The sequence below is a fragment of the Panthera tigris genome, chromosome D4 (assembly GCF_018350195.1).
Source record: "Panthera tigris isolate Pti1 chromosome D4, P.tigris_Pti1_mat1.1, whole genome shotgun sequence".
Lineage (NCBI taxonomy): Eukaryota > Metazoa > Chordata > Mammalia > Carnivora > Felidae > Panthera > Panthera tigris.
Window position 1 is genome coordinate 6286346 of NC_056672.1, and position 25907 is coordinate 6312252.

The 25907-nt window shown below is 40.9% G+C and overlaps 1 protein-coding gene across 1 annotated transcript; it reads right to left on the bottom strand.

The window, feature by feature from the left end:
- Window positions 1–1410: 1410 nt before the first annotated feature.
- Window positions 1411–21971, bottom strand: CD274 (CD274 molecule). Its single transcript, XM_007094152.2, has 7 exons — window positions 21925–21971; window positions 17264–17319; window positions 16046–16387; window positions 7508–7795; window positions 5252–5362; window positions 3479–3538; window positions 1411–2062 (listed from the first exon to the last, which is right to left on the bottom strand). The coding sequence occupies exons 2-7, from the start codon at window positions 17313–17315 to the stop codon at window positions 2040–2042; spliced, it is 876 nt and encodes a 291-aa protein (XP_007094214.1). The 5' UTR covers window positions 17316–17319; window positions 21925–21971; the 3' UTR covers window positions 1411–2039.
- Between the last annotated feature and the right edge of the window lie 3936 nt (window positions 21972–25907).

Here is a 25907-nt window from a genome sequence, read left to right on the forward strand (position 1 = left end):
TTAGAAAAGATACTAACAGGCTATGGAAGAAGCAAAGAAGCAAAGAAGACATGACGCCCGGCCTCTGGGAACTTCACATTGGTTCCAGCCGCTACATGAGGAATAATATATTCAATAAAAATAGCAAAGTGCACAGCAGGTGAATAGTGTGTTACCACTTACGTGAAAAAGAGAAAGAAATAAAAGACATACTTTTCACACATATTTCTACATATATTCAGAGATGGTCTTTAGAAGACCACATAAATAAAAGGCAGGGATGGTTGCTTCTGCAAAGGAAAACTCGACGGCGAGAATGGAATGAAGACTTTTTAATGTCTTCTCTTAGATCTGAATTCTGAATCACGGAAAGATACGAATTCAAAATTCAACAGCACTTAAGTAAAAAGAAAGAACTGCTAAAAATAATACCAACATGACATATATCGACATCAGACTTCAGGGCAAAGGTAAGTAAATCAGAGGTAAATACAATGAGAGAAAAGGGATTCAAGAGTTATCGTCCACAATTTTTAAAAATGCTGACTTCTCCTCATAAACTAAAATCACTTGGATTATGAAAATGCATTTTCAGCTTCTGAGGAACACACTGACTGGCATCCCTCCTTTTGGAGGCTTTTCCAGACTCTCCACACCGTCGCGGTCCTCCGGTACCTTATACTGTGACGCTGCACTAAGTTGTAATAATATATTCTCGGACCCATCACTCCTCCATGCCACGAGCTCCTTGAGGAGAGCTACTTTGTCCTCTTCAGTCACGGCCCGGCAAAGTGCTGGACGTGCAAGGGTACTTCCTAAATGTCTCTGCTAAATGAATGAATTGCTTAAAGCAAAACACAGCCCTCAACTGTCTTCTAAAGGGCCAGTGAGTGACAGCTGTGGAAATCTCAGGTGTGATATTTACTGGCTCGGGCCAGTTACTTTATCCCTCCTCTCCCTCCACCGTGAAATGGGGGTAGCAACGGTGCCTACCACAATACAGTTGTCACAAGCATTACGTGACATTGTGTGTGAGGATGCCACATGGCTGTAATGCTGAGAGGTAAAATGGAACAGACACTGCAGTAACATACCTCGCCTTAAGGTGTGAGAGTAAGAGTTTTCATGTCAACCAAAGTACTGGGGGGCTAAATAAGGTAATATCCTATACAAACCATCAGTCTGTTCTCTATGCTTCCTACGTCCTGGTAGCTGTGGTGGATACCAAGCACTTTATAAATACTACATGCCTTGGGGCACCTGGGTGGCTCAGTCAGTTAGGTGTCCGACTTCGGCTGAGGTCATGACCTCATGGTTCATGGGTTCCAGCCCTGAGATGCGTTCTGTGCTGACAGCTCGGAGCCTGGAGCCCGCTTCGGATTCTGTGTCTCCCCCTCTCTCTGCCCCACCCCTGCTCACCCACTGTCTCTCTCTCTCTCTCTCTCTCTCTCTCTCAAAAATAAAGAAACATTACCAAAAAATTTAAAAACACTACACATCTTATTGAACACACCCAAGTCACTAAGCAGTTTAGTTCCGTGGCAAAATTTTAACTTCCACCATAGTATTCCTTCAAAAGAAATCACTCACAACCACACTCACATGACAAGACTCCACACACTCAAAATAAATAGAAATAACATACTTAAATATTGCTGCAACACTGGGGCTCTCAATAACACAGACGACAAATAGAGATGCTGGTGAAGCCAACGGGCACTTCTGTAGGAACTGACCACTAAATCAGGGAATCTCAACTTGTTTTCCTAGGATGAGCGACGGACAATTTGGAAGTGTCCTCTCTCTTTCTCAGGTGCCCGTAAGTCTGAGGCCCCAGTCATGCTGAGGCCACAGGGTTTCCTGGCAGGTGACCCCTGCTTACACCTTGCTTTGTTCTCCTCTTCTCTCCTGGCTTCCACTTTTCAGTGCTTGGGCCTCTCACATCCGACATCATCTGCAGTTCGCCTGGCCCTCCGCATTCCTCTGGTCATGCTTACCCCTGACGAGCCCAAACACAGGCTGAGAATCCCTGCTTTAAGATCAGGAATTTCAATGCTGGATTACGTCTCCTCAAATTGTAGATCTGGAGAGTGATCATGAGAAACATAACTCATGGTTGCTAGATGATATAATAAATTTGCAGTAAGAGAAAGAGGCAAATTATGTTTATGTCCAGTTACCTCTGCAGCATAAAGGGTGATCAACCTAGGTTTGTCCTAGTTTTAAAACTGAGAGTCCATGTCCTGAAAAACCCCTTAATTCTGGGCAAATGGAGAGAGATGGCTGGTCACCCTAAGATGCTCCTAACGTTCACTGGTTTTACAAAACAACTGAGTGGGATGGACAGCATAATGAGACCTGCCTGGGCTTATCCAAACTAATTAGATTCCTTTAAATTTGGGTTTGTCATGAAGTTTCATTTCTATCTGAATTAGAAAGAATTAGAGGGGTGCCTAGGTGGCTCAGACAGTTAAGCATTAGACTTTGGCTCAGGTCATGATCTCGTGATTCATGGGTTCGAGTTCTGCATCGGGATCTGTGATAACAGCTCAGAGCCTGGAGCCTGCTTTGGATTCTGTGTCTCCCTCTCTCTGCCCCTCCTCCACTCGCACTCTGTCTCTGTCTCTCTCCCTCTCAAAAATAAACATTAAAAAAATTTTTTTTTAGAAAGAATTAGAAATCTTAATATAACTTTCTTCTTAGTTCAGGGGTGCCTGGGTGGCTCAGTTGGTTAAGCTTCCAACTCTTGATTCTGGCTCAGGTCATGATCTCAAGGTTCATGAGCTTGAGCCTGGGCTCTGGGCTACAGTGTAGAGCCTGCTAGGATTCTCTCTCTCAAAATAAATAAAATAAACTTGAAAAAAATAAACCTTTCTTCTTAGTTCAATCAGCTGGGTGAGGTCTTTCTACCTTTTGTCAATGCAGACATTTGTGGTGAAATGAATGTTAGTGGACAGGTTAAGAGTAAGGATCAATGGTCAGGCTAGCGGGCTCCAAAGCCTGATTTTTGTCAGGTATGTGTTCTTGGGCAATTTACATGATCTTCTTAACCCTATGTTTTCTCTACTATAAAATGGAGAATATTCCAGTATTTATCTCTTTGATTTTGTGGGGGAGAGATTAAATAAGGAACTGCCTATGCAGTTAACACAGTGACTGCTACTCAAGTTCTCTATCATCTATCCATCTGTCATCCACCCACGTAACTCAACTTGGTCCCCCCTTTTGCAGGGAGGTGTTAGGATCCAGAGCAATAAAAATTTAGCAGAGAGAAGTTACGTCCTCCTGCCATCCCCAAAGCTGTGGACCAGGGCTGTTCCTCAGTCTCCTGGCTGACAGTGAGAGGAGGCCCCTTATCGCAGGTGGAGGTAAGGAGGAGCCCGTCGCTCTAACAGCCAGCATTCTTTACAGTGAGGGGAGATTATAGCTGATGGCTTTCTTCTTGTTAACTTTTTGTTTCTTTTTCCTTCAGCTTCCTCACCCCTGCTAATATTCTTACCATTTTGTTTCTTTGAGTTCATATCTGTGGTGTCACATTTTTCCACATCCATCGTTCGCACTTCAAAAAAAAAAAAAAGAAAACAACAAATCATATTTATCCCCATATAACATAACTCTACATCCCATGCAGTGACTCAAGTTTAAATTCCAGGTTCTTAGGAAACATTTTTAATCCCCTAGGAAATCTGGTAGACTTCCAAATTTATTCCATGGGTTCCAACCCCTGAGGTCAATTCAACAGTTTAGGGCATATTCTTTTGCTGCTAGATTTTCTTTCTTTCTTTCTTTTTTTTTTAAGTTTGTTTGTTTGTTTGTTTGTTTGTTTGTTTTAGTTGTCATCTCTATGCCCAGTGTGAGGCTCAAACTCACAGCACTGAGATCAAGAGTCATATTCTCTCCTGACTGAGCCAGCCAGGTGCCCTGCTCCGAGATTTTTTTTTAGCAGTATATACTTTTATTCTCCATCCTTCCCTCAGAGATGGACCATATTCCAAGGTACTTTATTATACACTAGTTTTCTAGTCATTCCTAATGCCAAAAATTATTTTTCATGGGGAAATATTCAAAATGCAAGGTGGCAATAGTCACTTCCTTGGACAAATCAACTCCATTTCAGGGTCATCATATCATTGAAACTTCATCCTTACATTCTGGCTCATTGTCTCGGTTCTGTTAAATACGTATTCTTTAGAAACAGCTGACCTCCACTTAATTACACCACTTTCCCGTATCCACTCACCCTATTAGGGGTTGTGGGGAATTTCTCAACCACCATTGGAATTCCCTTCCATCCTCCACTTCCCTATTTGACCTCAGATAATTCTACACACAGATCATCATTGGATCCCCTGATATACTTCTCAAAGTATTGGGGAAATGTCTACTTTGAATCATCTTAAAATGGGAGGAAATTATTTGAATAGATTCAATTTCCTGGATTCTAATTGTTCCCATGGGCAAATAGAGAAACACATGCAAATTATTTCAAAAACTATATAGCACCCTCAGCCAGAAATCTTATAAAATACTCTATGGTAGGAGTATCACAGCTCTACAGGAAAAACTATCTTTATTCCTCAGGGTGCCCAGAAACCAACTCAATACAGCAGTACAACTAATGCAAGACTTAAATTCAACCGAAACCGGCAGGTATTTTAGCTTTTCCTCTCCTACTCTAAGTCTGTGGTTATTTGCATGATGGAAAGAAATTGTATGACGCGTGGTCTTCTTCACCCTGTGTACACACCCATTCTCCCGCCCTCACCCCCATACACACGCTCTTCACGCCGCAATCCTGCTCGGCCTCACTGCCATCTCTACTCAACAGCGGAATGTCTTTGGGACACGCTGCAAAGGCAAATCAGGTTTCCCTGCAGCCGTGATCCAACTGTCACCCCCTTGGAAATGCTACTTCAAGGGCTCACTGCCATCCTCAATGTAAGCAATGGTGCAGAACAGCGAAAGGAGCAGGACTGGAGTGACGCATGACACACAGGTTCACACGCTAGCACAGCTAAGACCTACTTTGCATAACTGAAAGCTGGCCTTAGAAGTGAATGCTAATAGAAAGGCAGCATTTTATAAATCATTGTTTCCTAGTGGGGCCACCACTAACATTTCGGGCGGGAGGGCCCCCTGCTACATGGGACTATCCTGCACATTACACAAGACTTAGCAGCCCTGGCTCTGCCTATAAGAGCCACTGTGGCAACAACAGCACCCCATACGCTTGCCCATATGCCCGGCGGCCCAACTGCAATAAAAGATATACCATCTTGTTTCTTCAGACAGAAAGTGACAGCCGGGACCACGACAAGAAACAACAGGATGGCTCCCAGAATCATGAAGTGGGTCCTCTCATTTGCTGGAGCCAGAAATGGTTCTGAAAAACAAAAGAGAAAGAGAAACTGAAGATAACATTTTGACGGGAAGGGGTCGAGAGAGTAACTATCCTTGAAGTTTAATTCAGATCAGCTTGAGGTGGCCAAAAGTGCCAGGCCAGCGAGTGGCCAGAACGGCGAGATGCCTTCGACATGAGAATGGGAACAGCACAGAAAAGAGAAAGAAGCCCAGGCTTTGGACAGACGGGCCTGGAGTTCAATTCTGCTGCCACTCCCTAGCTTTGAGGTCTCAGGCAAATCCTTTAACCTGCCCACAAAATGGAAATGATAATAAATTTATTGCGAGGCTAGCGTTTGTGAAGTGCTCACCACAGCAGCTCAGTACCACGTGGGAGCCTTATTATTCTCCTCGCATTCTTTAATGCAGAAGCCAATGGCTTGCTGTACGTGGTGGAGATGGCACATGAAGGCCACCTGGCCCTGGCAGAGAGCTCCTGCCTCCCCGTACACGTGGCCGCCACTAAAGGCCTTTTCAGGCTACCTTTTATTTCTCAGTTTGAACATCTCGGGCCATCCAATCACTCATACCTGTCACCAATCTGTCTGGGGTTCCGTGCAGGAGGAAAAGGGGTTCCCTCAGCACATGATGCTCAGATACTGCTAATTCCCACCTCCTAACCATTAGTCATGATCCCTGACGGCCTAATTCAAGCTTTAAAACCACACAGTGGTCAACCTTTCTTTAAGAGCTTACAGTTTACAACCTGTTTATATCTATTTTATTTTAATCTCAAAGTTAAGTTGAGTTAGGCATGTAAGATATTAAAATAAAATCGCAGGTTATAGATGAGGAAACAAACACCAGCAATTAGGCGAGTTACTGTAAGCCTTCCCACAAATAAGCTGTCATAAAACAACTTTTAAATGGCAGGAGCCCATGAGAGCAGCCCCTACCAAAGTGACTCATAACCCAGTAAGAGCATCTCTTTAAGTTTCTAAACTTTTTTTGCTCTTTTCATTCACAGGACCAATCCAGTATTAATTACCTTTTCCTATTGTTTGACCTTTCCACCTAATTTCTTAGCTTTTTTTTTAAGTTTATTTATTTACTTTGACAGAGAGAGAGAGAGAGAGAGCACGCACAAACTGGGGAAGGCAGGGTAGAGAGAGGGAGAGAGAATCCCAAGGAGGCTCCACAATACCAGTGCAGAGCCCAAGTGGGGCTCGAACTCACAAATCATGAGGTCATGACCTGAGCCAAAACCAAGAGTCAGACGCTTAACCGACTGAGCCACCCAGGCACCCCACTTAGTTGTTTTTTCTTAAGTAACTGAAGCTTTACTGATAACATCTAGTAGAAGAGGGGGCGTTGAGAAGTGCTTCTCAGAACACCTCTGGGGTTACATTAACATCGTACTCTCCTGTCTCTCTCTAAAGGTCTGAGCCTCTCACCAGACTCTGCATCCCACCTTACCCACTTCTGTAGGGTAGTAAGGAAAACAATAATGGAGTCTGCACAGGCAAGAGTCTCAAATCCCTCTCACACGCTGTAGCTTATTTACCCCTAGGATAACCCTGCCTGACAGGTTATTGCTGTAGAGGGAGCGTGACACATGCAGAAATTGAGTCTCTTATGTCTTACGTGCTCAGCAGACTGCTTTGAGTTGGAATGTCATAGACTATATCTGGGGTTGGGGGACAGATGGGGAGAAATGACCTGTACCATTTAGAATAGGATAGATTTCCATTTGCTTGCTACCGGAGAAACCCTGGAAAGAAAGGAGCAGCTCTGATGTGCTCAGATCTGGACTCCTGAAACCCTGCCTGTGTTGAGTCTTCCTTTCAGATACTCCCCCAGACTCCCTCAGCCATAAGAGCATTTCCTACATGGAATGGGGTTGCCTTATCTGTTTAACTTTTCCTTTTCCTGGAGAGCCTGAATGGTGTCTTACTTTTCTATGAACCCCTGATACCTGGAACATAGGGCGTATTCAATAATATTTGCTGAATGCTTATTAAATAGCAATAGGACTCAGATGAGTGGAGGTGAGGAAGCATTTTTTAAATACATTGTAATACATGCATTCATCTATTTAACACATGAATGCCTACAGTGAACACGCATCGTGCTAGAGGCCAGGGGACAGCAGTAGGCACATTTTAGTTGAGACATTTCAGAATATTACCTGGGATGACCAACTCAGCAGTACTGTTTCCCTCTGGACTTGATCTTTGAAGAAAAGTGCAGTAGAAAATCTCGTTAGCTGTTGTGTTGATTCTCAGCGTGCTGGTCACATTGAAAAGCTTTGTCTCCATGTTGGAAACAGAGATGATGGTTTTGCCATTCAGGACTTGATGGGTACTGTTTGTCCAGATGACTTCAGCGGTCGGGTAACCCTCAGCCTGACACATTAGTTCATGTTCAGAGGTGACAGGATCCACAGAAATTCTTTGGTTGATTTTTCGATATGGGGCTAGGTCATGAGCAAAAAGAAGGCAGGGCTTTTATTTAGGACAAAACTATGTATGTAGCTTGATGCTGTCTACATTAGAAAAAGTATCAATTCTGGCTGGTTCTCAGAGAAATAAGCTTAATGTTCAAACGTCTCAGCAGTGGGGAACCCCTGTTAGTTCTGTTTCAACTCTTTTTTAAATTTTTTTTAACATTTATTTATTTTTGAGAGAGAGACAGAGAGACAAAGTGTGAGTGGGGGAAGGGCAGAGAGAGAGGGAGACTCAGGATCTGAAGCAGGCTCCAGGCTCCGAGCTGTCAGCACAGAGCCCAATACGGGGTTTGAACCCATGAACTGTGAGACCGTGACCTGAGCTGGAGTTGGATGTTTAATCGACTGAGCCACCCAGGCGCCCCTCCTTCAACTCTTCTATTCACAACTGGGCTAAGTTTGAACTTACAGGAACAACTACCTTGCCATAAAAATCATATTGCTTTTATTTAGACTTCAAGTAAATGTACAGGTTAATTTAAAGAGAAATGTCTTCCTGAAACCAATAGTCTTTCTATCCAAATATAAAGTATGTCTGTCCATTTACTCAAGTCTTTGTATGTTTCTCAGGAAAGCTTTATAATTTTTACAAAGGGCCAAACCATTTCTTCTTAAATTTATTCCTGGATATTTTCTTTTTGTTGCCATAAATCTATCTTCATAACATTGAACCTCTTCAGCTGGGCAGCACAGTTTTCTTAGACTTTATTTAATAAACAGAAAATCTGATTTTCATGTGCCACTCACCTTTTTTTTTTTTTTTACTATTTTTCTTCTTCTTCTTTTCTAAATATACTTTATTGTCAAGTTAGCTAACATACAGTGTATACAATGTGCTCTTGGCTTTGGAAGTAGAGTCCCATGATTCATTGCTTACATACAACACCCAGTGCTCATCCCAACAGGTGCCCTCCTCAATGCCTGTCACCCATTTCCCCTCCCCCTTCCCCCTATCGACCCTCAATTTGTTCTCTGTATTTAAGAGTCTCTTATGGTTTGCTTCCCTCTGTTTGAAACTATTTTTCCCCCTTCCCTTCCCCCATGGTCCTCTATTAAGTTTCTCAAATTCCACATATGAGTGAAAACATTTGATATCTGTCTTTCTCTACCTGATTTATTTCACTTAGCATAATATTCACTTTTTCAACTGTAGGTCAAGGATCAGAAATTAGGTATGAAAAAGAGCATGATATCATTATAAAAACTGCTATGTGTTCCTGATAATACTTTTTAAAGGTTAAATTTATTTTTTATACTAAGGTAGTTTCAGATTTACAGAAAGATTTACACCAAAGATAGTGCAGAGTCCCTACATACCTATCACCCAGTTCCCCCACTGCTGACATCTTACATTTGTCATAACTAAGGAGCCAATGTTAGTACATTATTATTAACTAAACTTCACACTTTGTTATATTTAACTAGTTTTTCCCTACGGTCCTTTTTCTATTCTAGGATCTCATCCAGAATTCCATATTATGGTACTTACTTTTTTGAACATTTTTATGCTATTCTTTATTTTATTTATTTTTAAAATCTATTTATTTGAGAGAGAGAGAAAGAGAGAGAGAGAGAGAGAGAGAGAGAGAGAGATTGAGAAAGGGAGAATCCCAAGCAGGCTCTGCACTGTCAGCACAGAGCCCCACATGGGGCTCAAACTCATGAACCATGAGATCATGACCTGAGCCGAAACCAAGAGTTCTATGCCTTAACTGACTAAGCTACCCAGGCGCCACTATGCTGGCTATTTTAATAAATCATTTAAATAATTATTACACTCAAGATATAAAGTTTAAATTTTAGATCATCGATTAAAATTTAGCTCATCAGTTTAGGACCCTTTTAGGATTAAGATACCATGTGTACTGACTATTCTAGTAGATTGTTTAGTCTATTTACATCACCTAAGACCTTTATTCATGTTTTTTCATTACAAGCATGGTAACGAGCCATTATTATGCTGGTAATCTTTATTTTACTTCCAATGCTTCAGTGAAATCACTAGCGGTTCACCCAGAGCCTTAACTTTCCATTCCTTTACTAAAGGCCTAACAATGGCTTTATGATAAGATATATTCACAGAAATTTGATACAAAACAACCAGAAACAAAACTGAAATAATGATGTGATGTTTTTGTGCTCTTAATGAAACCACAAATAGAAACACTGGAAATCAACATAATGACAATTTCAAAACACATAAAGAATGGTTCTCATGAGTACTTGGGCCCTCAACATTGTATGTGTTATGTTCAAGAATTCTTTAAGAAAAATAAATCCACTGGGGCACCTGGGTGGCTCGGTTCTTGATTTTTGGCTTGGGTCATGATTTCAGGGTCATGAGACTGAGTCCCACGTCAAGCTCCGCAGTGGGCGTGGAGTCTGCTTAACATGGTCTCTCTCCCTCTACCCCACACACTGCTCTTGCATGCGCTCTCTCTCTCTCTCTCTCAAAATAATAAATCAATCAATCAATCCACTGATTATATACCTCCTGCAATAATATGACCGTAACAGGTTCTAGTTCACATAGCACAGAGCTTGATCTCTGGACAATTTCAGTTTCAAGAGTAAAATCACAGATAACGGTAAAGGATTAGAGGTAAAAAGTTTGCTTTTTTACTCTTCTACTATAATTTTTAATGGAATAATAAAGGAGAATGTTGCTTCATGCTAAGAAAATGTATAAATGTGGTATACCTCTAAGTGCCCAATAAATGAGTGCATTGGTTCTACTCATGGTTAGATATCCACGGTATCAGTCTCTAAAGTAGGGCACATGTATTTGGGTATAAAAAGAAAATATGAGAACTTCCACTTATACATATTTTTATCATAATAATTAAGAGATAATCTAAGCTTAAAGCTTTGCTAATTGATACTGGGGCTTGCTTCATATGCCACATGAGGGTCATATGGGAAGAGGGAGGTTTTACAACACCAAAGGGAGAATAGTGACTCATTTGGGGCTTATTATAGATTATCTGATTTTAAGTAGACTGAACCTGCTTACAAAATGAACAACTAATTAAAAGTTTCTCCGCAGAGAAACTGAAGATGGAAGATAATACTAAGAATTCAAGCACAAACCACAAGGAAGTGGCAGGAATGACACTTTATGAAGTTAAAAGAGTAAATGCCTAATTGGACCTGACAAGGTGATGGTTTGAAAACCCTAAAGACTGTAGATAATGCTGCTATAAATACTGGGATACCCGTATACCTTTGAATTAGTATTTTTGTATCCTTTGGGTAAATACCTAGTAGTGCAATTGCTGGAGCATAGGGTAGTTCTATTTTTAACTTTTTGAGGAACCTCCATACTGTTTCCTACAATAGCCAAATTATGGAAATAGCCCATATGTCTATCGAGTGATGAATGGGTAAAGAAGATACGGCATATATATACACACAACACACTACACACACACACACACCAGAATATTACTTAACCATAAAAAAATAATGAAATATTGCCATTTTCAATGACATGGATGGAGCTAGAGAGTATTATGCTAAGTGAAACAAGATGGTGAAAGACAAATACCATGATTTCACTGGTATGTGGGATTTAAGAAACAAAAAAAATGAGCATAAAGAAAAGGAGAGAAGCAAACCAAGAAACAGACTCTTAACCTATAGAGAACACACTGATGGTTACCAGAGGGGACGTGAGGGGAGGTGGGTGGAGGGATGGGTGAAATAGGTGATGGGGATTAAGGAGGGCACTTGTTGTGATGAGCACCTAATGTTGGATGTTAAGTGTTCAATCACTAAATTGTACACCTGAAACTGAAAAAAACCCTCAAGATTGTCAAGACCATCCACTTTGTTAACAATGAACTTCACCTTGAAGTATTAGCTAATGATAGTGAATCATCATAATTAGCGAGGCATTAAAAATATGGTATGTTAAATTTTTATTCCATCCTTTAAAATTTTCTATTTTTGTACATATTTTTAATGTTTGTTTTTGAGAGAGAGGCAGAAATAATGTGAGCAGGGGAAGGGCAGAGAGAGGAAGACACAGAATCTGAAGCAGGCTCCAGGCTCCCAGATGTCAGCACAGAGCCCTAGGTGGGGCTCAAAGCCATGAACCCTGAGATCATGACCTGAGCCGAAGTTGGATGCTTAACCGACTGAGCCACCCCAGAGCCCCCTATTTTTGTACATTTATGGAATGCACAATGCAGTAGGTTGAACCATATGAAATTAGTGATGTTCAACTTCTTTTACCTTTTAAAAAAGTCAATTTCTTATGCTATATCCTTTATATTAGCACAAGTACATCCTTTATAACTACACACACATATTAGCTAATCTACTTTATTGATGGGGTAGGTTATCAAAAACAGTTACAGACTACTGGTTTACTAGATATAGAGCACACATGTGCTAATCCAGTGGTCATATCAAGACCAAGAAAAGTTCACAGTAGTTTTAAAGTCAATATACAATTCCATATATGCCCTGGAGGGATAAATACAAGGGGTAAAACCTGGTCATTAAGGACAGAGACTTAAGAGCTAAATTACCTGAGTTCAGAACCTGGCTTTACCACCTAATAGCTGAACTTGGGTAAATTACTTAATTTCTTTAGACCTCAGTTTCTTAAAAATATTTTTTTCAATGTTTTATTTACTTTTGACACAGACAGAGACAGACTGCAAGCAGGGGAGAGGCAGAGACAGAGGGAGACACAGGACTCAAAGCAGGCTCCAGGTTCCGAGCTGTCAGCACAGAGCCTGACGCAGGGCTCGAACTCCCGAACCGTGAGATCATGACCTGAGCCGAAGTCAGACGCTTAACCAACTGAGCCCCCCAGGTGCCCCGGAGTTCAGTTTCTTTATTCATAAAATGAGAATCACACCATACCCATCAGTGAATCCAAGATGGCATCTATTGAAAGACACACTTAGATTGCAGAGATAGTCGAATGTGAAAACATGCATCCTCCTACCCCATGATGGACCTCCTACCCCATAGAGTCATTTGAGGATTGAGTTAATATAGGAAAAGTGCTTAGGACAGGGCCTGGGATGCAATAGCTACTACATACGTGTCAGTTACTACTAGGACAGCTACTAGAGCTGCTGCCGCTCCTCTCCCTACTACCTCTATTTAAGTGTCCTCAGACAGTCTTCTTCAGAAAGTACTGACAATTCCTCATGAACAGACTCAGAAATAAATTTTCACATATTCAAACTTGTTCATGTTTCAAAAAGGTTAGGTTTATCCTATTTGAGGAAATCATTCATTCAATAAATATATTTTTTATGTTCTTTTCATGTTTGTTTGTTTGTTTGGAGAGAGAGAGAGAATACGAATGAATGTGCATGCACAAGAGAGCCAGGCAGGGCCAGAGAGAGGCAGAGAGAACCTCAAGCAGGCTCCATGCTATTAGCGCAGAGTCCACCGTGGGGCTCGATCTCATGAACCAGGAGATCGTGACCTGAGATGAAATCAAGAGTCAGATGCTTAACAAACTAAGCCACCCAGGCACCCCATTCAACAAATATTGTGTGTGTGTGTGTGTGTGTGTGTGTGTGTGTGTGTGTTCTTGTCACACTCTTCTTGTATGCCAAGTCCTAGGGATAAAACAGTGATTAAACAAACCAAAATCTCTGCCTTTGTGCGAAATATATTCAAGAAAGAGGAGAGAGATAACAAACAGAACAGGCACATTTATATGATGTGTTAGATGGGGATAAGTATGTTCTGTGATACATTAGATGGGGAGGAACACTACAGAGAACACCTAAATGGGGATGGCTGGTGAATCTGGGGGGAGAAATGCGGTTGGTGGGGAATGACAACATGAATCCTTGGTCTGTATGAACAAATGAGCTTTATCAGGGTAACTATATAGTAATTGAGTTCATCTAAAACTAAACTCTTACACATTTCAGTTTTGAAATGCTTCCCCTTTAAAATCCCAGGGTGAGTAAACTCTCTGTGGGAAAGCTGCTGTTAACTCAGGTCGACAGTGATGGGGAAAGGAACCTGACAGCATTACTGTGAAATCATTTGCATATGGAGATGACTCAGGAATTCTAACCTGCTTGAGTTGTGAAGCTCATGAAAGAGGACATTTCCACGAATGACTCTGCCTCAGTGCATGTGAAGCTTGGTGGCTGGCTTGCTCTCAAGTGTAGTTCAACTCAACACCCAAGACCACTGTGTACAGATGACAAGAGGGATGGGACTAGGGTGCCAAATTTAGTAATTTATAATACAAAATGGAATGGTCAAAACAAATCAGGGTGCCTGGGTGGCTCAGTCAATTGAGCATCCGACTCTTGATTTCAGTTCAGGTCATGATCTCACAGTTCGTGGGATTAAGCCCTGTGTTGGGCTCTGTGTTGACAGCATGGAACCTGTTTGGGATTCTTTCTCTCTCTCAAAAATAAGTAAATAAACTTTAAAAAACAAAAATAAATCAGACCCTCAAACCTGGATGTTCATCTGCTTTGTTCCATTAGGAACCCCTCCTTGGAAAAACCATCAAGGCTATAAGGTTTTCTATTATGTTGAACCATAGCAAAGGAAGTCACAGATCAACAAGGGACATTACAGAGCCCAGAGGACCTAAAAGAACACTCACACTCGCTACAGGACAACTGTTCCACTCTCTGCATACCCCCTAATGGCTGATGAGAGACCCTCTTTTCTGGAAGCAGAAATTTATACCCTATACTTCCTTCTACCTGACCACAGGGTTTTGCTCTTTTTCTCCAACCTAGATCCAGCCATGCTGGCCATTCATGGGGCTAAGTCTTGATAATTTCTTCAATGCCATGAAACAGTTAGTGCCTGATATTTGCTGACAGACTGAAGGAAAGTTGAAAATCCCAACCTGGGATCTCACCGGCTTGCTGTTCTGGGGAAGTATATGGTAAAATATAATGAAAATTAGATCTACTTCCCAAGACAAGTGACATCTTCTTGACAACAGTAGTACTAATTGATCCAGAATCAGAAACTCAATAATGTGCCATAAAATAGATGCATTTCTCCGAATTCCTACAAAATTTTGATTTTGAGTTTATAATAATCAGTTATCCCTTTATGATAAATATAAACTTTTTCTACTGATAAAATTGATCTTCCAATGGAAGGTGGGTAAACCAGGAATGGAAAGAGCAAGGAGGGTAATGATTAGATTCTGGTCACATACTAAAAGATCATCATGTAGACAAAAAAGGCAGGCAGATAATCTCAAAACTATGACTAGAGAGAACAGATTTCAGCTTAGTATCAGATAATAATTTCAATAAGCCTATGGACAGGATGTTGCTGTGGAAAGCATGTGAGCAAAAGATCCCTTAGGGGAGATTTCTGTTCTTTGGGACTTTGGATTAGTTTCTCTTACTTGGGATCCTTTCATGTTTCAATTCTGTGAATCTAAACAGTGAAAGCAGTAGGGGTCAAGTAAGGTGTTGAAGGTGTTTTCCTTTTCTTAGCTAGTGGCAATGCAAAACTTTGAACCTAAGTGACCTGATGACGTATCTGTGGGTCAGTACCCAGGAATTTGACATTCACAGTTCCTCTGCAACACTCCAAGATAACAGTGGGACATATTTTCAAGATGAATATATGCCCAATGAGCCTAGTTTACACTGTCTCTGAAGAATAGTTTCCTTTGTATTCGGTAGGATTATTTTTTGCCTACATAGACTGACTTCAAGTCTTTCTGAATGTAAACCTTATAGTGGGGTTTGTTTTTAACATATTAATTGGGACTTGACACAGAGAGGCATAAAGGAAGGAAAATGATGGCAGACTTCATAAAATTTTAAGAAATTATAGTGGAATAAAAAAATTCCTGGAGGGACACACGAACGGTGGTTGCCATCTTTGTGTGCCATGGAAAATGGCAGTGAATGGAGGAAGGGCACTTTTGTAATTCATTTTACTCCCCTCCATAGTATCTGAATTATTTGCAAATACATATATTACTTTCACAATAATAAAAAAGTAAATACTAGAAATTTATATTTAGGAGAACTGAAAAAGGGCCCTGCCATGTTTGGCTCTAGATTCCTGGGGGCTGTTGAATAGGAAGTGTTCCCAGAATGCTCCCTGATGAGTGTGTGAAGGAATGAATGAACAGACTGACACCATGGATATCGAGGTCCACTTGCAAGAAGGAAATGTTCCCAGCACCAGGACACGGTTTTCATCAAGACTGGGCCCTCTTCACCTGGGGACTACTCTTACCATGAACTTTCAAAGTAATCCGCTTATAGTCAGCACCGCCATAGCCAATCAAGCAGCAGTAAACCCCGGCATCCTCCAGGGTCACGTTTGTGATCTGAAGCGCGGCCTTCCCCAGGAAGAGCTGGTCCTTCAACAGCTGGGCCCTCTGACTGTAGCTTCTGTGCTGAACTTTCAGGTCTTCCTTCCCTTTCACAAACTGAATGATTTTCTTATCCTCCATTTCCCAGTAGACGATCAGTGAAACCAGGTCTAATCGTTCTTCTACGGGGAATCTGCACTCCATTGTCACATTGCTGCCGTACTCTACCACATACAGGTCCTTGGACACTGTGATCGTAAACGCTGAAGAGAAAGATGATCAGTCTTCAGAAGATGGGAAACTCCTCAAAAAATTTGCAGACTGACGCAGGGTTTACAAACACTTTATCTGGTCACTTATGTGATCATTATGTTCAAGGACTTACTTCCCTAAAATACATATTTTATCTAGTGGCTTTGGAGCACACTTTGGAACCCTAAATCTCATCCATGAGTCAGAATAGTAAAATCCACTAAACAAGTTGCTGTCCCCAAATCATAAAACTATATTACTGTAGAAATATGACATGGTGATGGTGTACGTATAACCAGGAATACTTGGTTTCATACGGATACCCCCATAATGTCCTTTGGTTGGATACCTATTTACCTTCTAGATAGTCTGAATGATAGATTCCAACAGTCCTCTTTTCTTACTGTCCTAAACTCTTGACCAGCTGTCCAGCCAGAGGTACATGGGTATGGAGATTTAGGGAGGGTCTCAGGAGGATGCCAGTACTGTGTTACCCTGACACTTTCAACGTATACTATAATTCTTCTGTAGAATATACTCACTGGGAAAAGCAGGTTGCAGAGGAAGGTGGATATAACGATCCTGTTCTTGTTTAAAATAAATGAATAAAAGTACATACATAGACCATTTCCCCAGATATTTTCAGGAATTATCCCTGGGAAATGGATAATGGGTAATAGACAAATAGCTAATGGATAAGTTTTCTTTCTTTCAGTTTGACCATATTCCCCGTATCTTTGGCCAATGAAATGGGTTTATGAAACAAAGAAGGAAAAACAGAATGTTCTCTAAAAAAAATGACATCCATTTAAAATAATTATTTTAGTTTTTAACTTATGGTAAAATATTTCAAATATAGAACCTAATGAAACGATCTGGTGTCTTACCTTTCAGCAAATGACAGTAGGCCATGAATGCAAAGACACTAAATATCCTCATTTTTCTGGAGTGACCGAATTATGGAAAACACAAAAAGAAAAATGCTTTATTCAATGATGACAGGTCTTGGCAGTTCTCACTGAAATAGTCTTCTGATAACCAGACAATGCCTGATTCATAAATGTGGAAGTGCAATAGGTAATTTAGAAGTTTAATACCTTTACTTAATATCCCACAGTCCTATAAAGCCAAATGGAAAAAAGTTACTATGATGAGAATCTTTATTATTATTTTTTTGTTTCAGAAGTAGAATTCAGTGATTCATCACTTACATATGATGCCCAATGCTCATCCCAACAAGTGCCCTCCTTAATGCCCATCACCCATTTAGCCCATCCCCCCACCCAACATCCCTCCAGCAGCCCTGTTTGTTCTCTGTGTTTAAGAGTTTCTTATGGTTTGTCCCATTCTCTCTTTTTATCTTATTTTTCCTTCCCTTCCCAGAATCTTTAAATGCAATTACAAGGTCTGAAAATAACTTATACTAGAACTCAAAAGACGCCAAGGAGAAAATACTACACTAAACCCTCTCAACTATTTCATGTTTTTTCTGCAGTGGAACATATCTGGAAATCCAAACCTGCTCTGTGAAAAATTTCAAGGGAGTCTGACTTCCACACCTCCCACCTTTTAACTCTTTTTTTCCCCCTTCATGGCACCTGAATATTTTCATCCTACCCTTAACTACTCAAGCCTTCCATAGCACTATCCCAACCACGCCACCTCTCTCCCAGGGCATCCTTCTAAATCTCCTCTTCTGTCCTTCACTTATTCCAAATTATAAATCCTATTCTCTCAATAAAATTGATTCTACAAGTAGCAGGAGTCAGAAGGAGAAACAGTAGGCTCCAACCAATTCATACTAAGATGTTAATAACTCACAGTCACTCTTTCTATTCTTTATTAACACATTCTCCCTCTTGTATTATACATGTATTTACACACTTTGAGAAGTCAGTTTTCCCTCTTAAGGTCTCTTTGACCTCTTGTATACATACAAAAACTCACAACTGATCAATTAATCTATGCTACACATATATAAGACAGAAGATTTAGGCTAATACACAAATAGCTCCTAAAAATCAAAAAGAAAACTACATACAACTCAACAGAAAATGAGCAAAAAGTTCTAGCATACAGGTCAGAGAATAAGAAGTACAAATGACATATACACACAGGAAAGAATGTTTAATCTCAACAGTTTTTAAAAAAGTATAGTTTACATTAGGTACTATTTTTCACTTATCAACCTAGCCAAAATTATAAAGATTCCTAATATTTAGTGTTTGTAAGAAATGGACAAATGGGTTTTCTCACTAATGGTAGGAATGTGAAATTATACAGCCTTTTTGGGATGGCAATTTGGTAATGCCCATTAAAATTTTAAATGTATATATGATATATGAGCTCTCACCTCCTCTCCTAGAAATATATCCTACAAGAACACCTACATAAACAATACATGTAAACCGATGATACTACTAACACTAGCCCCAAACTGGGGAATACTCCAGAAAGCCTAAAGGGTTAAATAAATTTTGTTATAGTCATACAATGTAATACCATTAAGGATAGAATTGTAGTGACTTTGCAAAGCTGTAGAACATAATTTGCAGAGCAGTATATGTAGCAGAAATCTACTGTAGTGAAAACAAAGAAAAATCTGTGTGTGTGTGTGTGTGTGTGTGTGTGTGTGTGTGTGTGTTTAGACATAGGAAATACCCAGAAAAATCCATACCAACACGCTGATGGCGATTATCTCTAGGAGTGAAATCAAAGGGATGATAAGCAGGTTTTCACCTTTTTATAATTTTTAAAAGAAAGAATGGGAGAAAAAGAAAAAAAAAGTAGATGATCTTACTAATGATTTCTTTGGTGTTTCTGTGTGCACATTTTCAAATAAATGGATATGTTTCCCTTTAGTTATCAGAAAAACATAAAAATGAATTTAGTGAAGCATTTCATCCTGCCAACCTGCAGAATGTTTGTGAGGCAGAGTAGCAGAAGGGACAGAACCCTGGAACCTCAAGCATCAGAGTTGAGGGAGAATAATGATATTTATTTTCCTGTTTTTTTGTTCATTATTAGAATAATATAAACACATTGAAGAAAATGAGAAAAGAAGGGAAAGATCACCCACTATTCCATTACTTTAACCTGGGAAACAATTGCTAATGCCAGGATGTATTTTTGGTGTCCAAGTGCAGTGGGGTGGGGGTGAGGATTGCTGGTCTCCAAGAATGCTGTCTTTGAGCATCCCACAAAGCACAGGACAGCCACCACAGCAGAGCAGTGTCTAGGCCAAGCTGTCAACAGTGCTAAGACTGAGAAACCATTATGAGCATTCTAGCAAATATTTTACCTCTAGTCCTTTCCCCTATGAATTTTTTTAAAAACAATTATAACCTTATCCTACATTTAACACTCATTTTTTTTTTCATTTAGTATTACAATACAAACATTTTCCATTTTACTGAATGATATTCGTAAGTATCTTACTGTTTCCATAATGGTTACTTCCCCTATAGTTAGGCATAAGATTGTTTAAAAATATCATACATATTTGTGTATACAGCAAATATCTGGGAAGTGCCTACTGTGTGCTCAGCCCCATGCGAGGTCCTAGGATAGACTTTCCCCAAGTGGAATTGTTGATCGAGGACAAAGAACATTCTGGGACACCTGGCTGGCTCAGTCGCTTAAGTGTCCAACTTCTGATTTTGACTCAAGTCATTTGAGTCATTTTGACTCATCGTTCATGAGTTTGAACCCCACATCAGGCTCTGCACTGATGGTGTGGAGCCTGCCTGGGATTCCCTCTGGAACATCAGGACAGCTGGTCTAAGAGAACACTGACATCTTCCTCAAGTAAGAAACTATGATGGTATATCTGGATTCCCTGACAAGAGCATTCAAAGAGCAAGGAAATTTGAACTAGGAAAGAAATGATGGTTCATTCTGGATGGGGAAGCAGGTTTGTGCCTGGGGAACTCAGTATAATCCTTTGGAACTGATGCTACCCCCTCCATCTCCCAAGGGTAGCCAGCGTAGGAGGAAAAGATGGAAAAGAATTCAAGCTTCCTTTCTCAATAAGTAGGAGTAAGCAGTGTCTTGATATCTGTTTGGTTTAGAGTTTCCTTTGGCTTTTACCTGATGTAAATGAACTATAATTTGATTTTCAAAAAAAATTTTTTTCCTGGAGTTTGACAATGTAACTACAAAATGAAAATCCACCCCATCAATAGATCAAGAGAGTTGACCTATTAAACCCAGCTAAACCTTGCGCCCAACTCCCTTCCCTCGGTCACCCTGAGACCCTCTTCTATGATTCCCAGGTGACTTCAAATCCCAGCAGTACTTCTGTGGCTTCCTGTAAGACTACACTCTAACTACTGTCCTGTAACCTCTGCCTACTCTCTTCCACCGAAAAAGGCTAATTTTTTCTTTAGACTATCATAGTCCTTAAAAACTGCTGGCAACTTCAATGGAAAGTGGCACTATCCTGAAGGTGATTTTTCAATTTGCCTCAAAAGGTGGCTCAGTGGGTTGAGCCTCTGACTCTTGATTTCGGCTCAGATCATGCTTTCATGGTTGGTGGAAATCGAGACACATGTCAGGCTCTGCGCTAATGGTGCGGAGCCTGCTTGGGATTCTCTCTCTCTGCCCCTACTCCACCCTCCAAATAAAATAAACATTAAAAACATTAAAAACTTAAAAAAAGGGCTTTAAAATATTCAGGCTCTTTGCCTAAGTAGTTAAACTTACAAGAGTTTGCCTGAAGGAAATAATCAGCAATATCCCAGAGATTTACATTCAAAGATGTTCACTGAATGGCTAAGATACTTAAAACACTGTAAATAATCTTTATGTCCAGAATGGGATATTAATTTTGCCTGGTTACCCAGTAACATGGAATGCAGCCACTAAAAAAACTGTATCTACATGTACACACATATATACATACACATATATACACATACATACTATGAGTATGTGTGGGTACATATATCACATTTTAGAAGACTGTTTAATCCACAGAAAATCATACAAGGTATTTCTTAGATGCAAACAAGGTGAAACAATGTGTTATAAGACAAAGACCATGATCAATGTGTCCAAAGGCTCCATTTGGAGCCTGCAGGTCTCCTGCAGGTCCTCAGCGCAGGCAGCGCGAAGAACTCCTATTGAGGTTTCCTGGATCTTACAGTAGGAGGGGATCCTTAGGAGATGCTGCAGGTGTACGACGTACTCAGAGAGCAGCTGAGGATGGACGAGGACCCAGGTGTCCGACCTCCAGCCTAGGAATTTCCCCCTAGACTCTGCTACCTAAGTCAGGACCATATTCAGGAACGCGCGGAAACTTATACTTACAAAACTGACATGAAGCAAAACTGAATCCCACCTGGCGAAAGGCCAAACGTTTTAGCTTTTCCTATTAACCTATGCAGCTGATCTGCTCTATTGCCCCATCCAACCAGCAACGCTTTCCCACGCCCGCCTCCCCTCTCCATTCCAAAGGTCTTCAGAGCATTTTTTAAAGCGCCAACCCCAACCGGGACAGCCAGCGAATCCCGCGGTGGGCACCCCATGAGGGAAGGACGCTCCCTACCTGCCGGCGGGGAGACTGGCGGCGCCTCCGCACGCGGTGGCCCCGGAGCTGCTGCAGCAGCAGGTGGCGCGGGTTCTCGCGCTATTGAGCTGGCGGGGGGCGGGGCGGGGCGGGGCGGGGCGGGGCTCCGCCCCACCCGGCCGCAGCCCCGCCCCTGAGACGCCGGCGGGCCCTCCGTCCTTGATCCGTTCTCTAGGCTGGGCTCGTAGTGGGGAGTTAGCGGTTGCGTTCTAGGAGAAAAAGTAGAAACCGAAAGCGAAAATAGAGGCCCGGGTTCTTGTAAATCAGCTGTTAAAGAGAAAAGCTTCCGCATTAAAGCAATCTAATAATTCCAACATTCTTTTAAAACAGAGGTTGAAAAAATAAAACAAAGGTTGAAAACAAACTGACGTCTGAGCTGATTACAAAGACTTCAGACGGCTTTTATTTTAGGAATCCAGACACCTGACGTTCTGCCCATCAGGTTCCCCCCACCCCCCAACCCCCACAGCCTTCCGATAAAAGCTTTTCACAAGATGAGGGTACATCTTGTCGTAGCTGGATGTAATTCCACAATACATACGAAGTAAAATGTCAAGCCCATATGGCTTTGGTTTTTATTCTAGAAAGTACGGGTGTGTGTAATAGGAAATATACTTTTAATACGTGAATTTTGAGGACTTCCTCAAAGTTCCTCGACATAATGAAACTTAGGTTGCTTTGACATGAAAAGAACTTCCCATCACCAGTTACATCTTTTAAGAATGCTCTCGATCCCTGCTGTCTTGCCAGCCTTGGGGGTTCAGGTTAGGTTAGCACATTCTAGGCGAAGATTAGGAAAACCCTCCAGACCGATGGAGGAGACTAGCTAAAAACCATGTGAGTCACACAGAGGGTGATGGCATAATTTACTTAAGCGTTCCCCATTGCTGGACTTGTAGGTGCTTCCCTCTCTTCCTCCTTCCTTCTTCCCTCCCTTCTCGTCTCTGTCTCCCTCTCTTTGTAATTTTAAATTGGTAACCTGAACTCTTCATTGTTTTGACTTTCCTGCTTATTAATTTCAACTGCAATTCAAAATACTGCATAACGGATGAATATCAAGTTGTCCATTGTCTTGGTTATGGCATTTGCTTCCCAAGTAAGACTTCACATTCTCAAGAGTATCACGTTTTTATTCTTTAACCTAGAAAAATACTGAGGATGATACTGCTCTAAAAATCTGGTAGAGAGTGTGAAATTCTCTTTAGCCTCAATCAAATTGTAAATATACTTGGAGATTCAGCTGAGACGCTCCCTCTTTCAAATCTCTTTTTGAGGCCACATAGTGGAATACGGCAGTATTATCCCAACTTTGTCTGATATTTTCTATTTTATCTTTCATTTTTCTAAAAATGAGAGTTAAGACCCAGGACACAAGATTTCATGACCTGTGAGTGTGGTCATGACTGTTGTGTGAGGAAAAAAAGAAAGAAAAAAACTGTCTCTAGAGCCACCTGCTGCTAACTAACTAAGTTATCCTGAGCAACCAATTCACTGAGTAGTAGTGAGGATTAAGTAATATCCTCTTAGATGGCCTCTATGATCTATGAATAATTTTTCAAACTGAGAGGAGGGGGGAGGGAGGGTGTTTAGTTTATTGTTTGCTTTACTAAGGTGATGTCCAGGGTCTACATAATGATCAACAGAGAAGGCAGAGAGTGAATGGAATCTGCCTTTCTCTGAACTCAATGATGGGAATGGAAAGTATTTACTCAGATTGCTGCTCAGTGATTTACATATTAGTAATTTGATGATTGCTGATCTTATTCATCTTCCCCACCTGTTTTCACCCTTCAGCCATTGATTTCCCATACAGCTTATCAAGGTTCTTGATGAAGTTTTTGGTACCTTCTGGAGATATTAAAAAACAAACAAACAAACCAGGATGTGTTTAGAAAAAAGGAGAATTTATCACTTCAAAAAATATATGAGAGTCTGTATGTTACCATACTGGAATTAAAATTAAAAAACGTAAAAATATACATGAGAATCAAAACAATCCTGACTTTGTGATTTGGGTAACGTAGACGGAGAAGTGCTGAGACAGGAGGAGACCAGTGAGAAGCCAAAGGTGTGGAATGAGACATCCAGATCATCTTCAGTATTGCCATATCCTTTCTCGCTGCTCTATTCATTTTGAGAGGAAAAAACTCATCATTGCCAATGGGCCATTTCTCAGGGTGTTTCTAAGGTTGACTAGCATCACAGTTGACTTGGCGTAGGTGTTTAAATACAGAATCCAGGTCTCTGCTGAATCCAGTTCTCCTGGGGCTGGTCTGGACATGCACATTTCAACACCATCCCTGGGTGGTTCATGTGCACACTAAAGTTTTGAAAACTGATGGTATAATGTTTAAGGAAAAACTGAACCAAGAGTTCTTTGCAAGTGCAGACGTAGCACCCTTTCCTGTAATTTGGTTAATGAGTATCAGTACCACCCTTCACTCTAGTTCTGCCTATCCCACTTCCACATTTGCCCTTAAAACGAGAGAGATGATCTTTGTTCTGTTCTTAAGAGGAGGATAGACTGTAGGTTCTGAACAACTGGGCTTGAAGTGCCATTAAAATTTCCTGGTGAAGGAGCAATTTCCAGTAAACTTTCTTGATCATCACAAACAGGATAAAATAAAGAGACTTTAAGAATATCAACAACCTGCTTGGTTTGCATTGAAAGTTTACAAATGCATTTTATTACTAGATAGAGAGAATATCCAAATGTGTCTCCACGTTCTATTTTTGATTGTGTGCAACTGTAAACCGCTGCCCTGTGTTATGCCCATCTCTCTCTCTGTGTCCCTATCCGCCAACTCCTGCCTTCTGTTGGCTTCCTCCTTCATCATCTGTTCATAATCTGTACATCTGTGCCAAACAGATTTCATTGATAACACTTTGCCCTGGTCACACAAGTGTTTAAAATACAGGAGTAATTCACACACGGGGATGGTCAGAGAGAAGCAGCTGTCATCACCTGACACCCGTGTTCAGATGCTTCTCTCACTTTACACTGTATTTGTCTCCTTCCTCCCTGTCCTCAGCTGGGGATGGGCTGGCCAACTGAAGAGTTCTATCTAGTCTTCAAAGGGGAGCTCCCATGCTGTGGGCACTTGAAAACAAAGATGAGATCTCCAACAACGTCCCCTGTCCTCAGGAATTAATAAACCCACAGAAATACTTATGACTTGAATCAATGCTGTGGGACTTTGGGACTCTATGGGAAATGACTTAGTTCTAAGGTATCTCAATAAATGAAGGCCACTAAAAGTAAAGTTTACAAGTGGGAGATACCCTTTTAGAGGATACTAGAAAATATTCTTTATTGATTTAATATCCTAGACTAAAAATTACGAAAGTGAATGTTATACAAGTCAAACAGTCCCCTCTGAGTCATTCCACTTGATTTAAGGGCATGATTTAGTTCCAGTGTCTCTTGTAGAATTGCCTCCAGAAGTATTATCTTATACTCACACTGAGATTTAAACCAAGAACTATGTGAGTTCTCAATACCGAAAAGTCTTCAAAGCCTCTCCTTTGAAGGAAATAACTGATTTTTCTTCTCTGGTCTGAATAAGTGCTTATTCAAAGGTTATAGTCACATCCAAGTCACAGGATTGAGAACCTACTTAATCTGCCACTCCTGACTGCAGACTCATCATAAAAGAATGAGAAGTAGTTGTTTTTTTTTTTCTTTTCCCCACCTTTCACTGAAAGGACATTAAAACCTTTCTGTTTTGAGAAAGAGAGATAGGCAGGGAAGATAAGCAGTTTCCCCATCACCCATGAGGGCTGGCCTAGGTTTGGGTTGGAAAGGTAGTCCTAGTTTTGCTTCTGGTGCAGTAGGGTTGGTATCTGTCACCCTGTATTTCACAGACTCCAATAATTCTGGAAATAACCCTCATTTGATTGGTTTTGGTAAAGGGGATAATTAATGCCTGCTGTAACCACAAACGATTTAACCCAGTTAGGTC

Excerpts from the sequence above, each read along its gene's own strand:
- CD274 (XM_007094152.2), bottom strand. The coding sequence starts at position 17,315 with ATGAGGATATTTAGTGTCTTTGCATTCATGGCCTACTGTCATTTGCTG. Across the intron at positions 3,539-5,251 it reads CTGTCTGAAGAAACAAGATG|TGCGAACGATGGATGTGGAA; the intron begins GTATATCTTTTA and ends TTTTTTTTGAAG. Across the intron at positions 2,063-3,478 it reads GAACTCAAAGAAACAAAATG|ATCTACAATTTGAGGAGACG; the intron begins GTAAGAATATTA and ends ATCACTCTCCAG.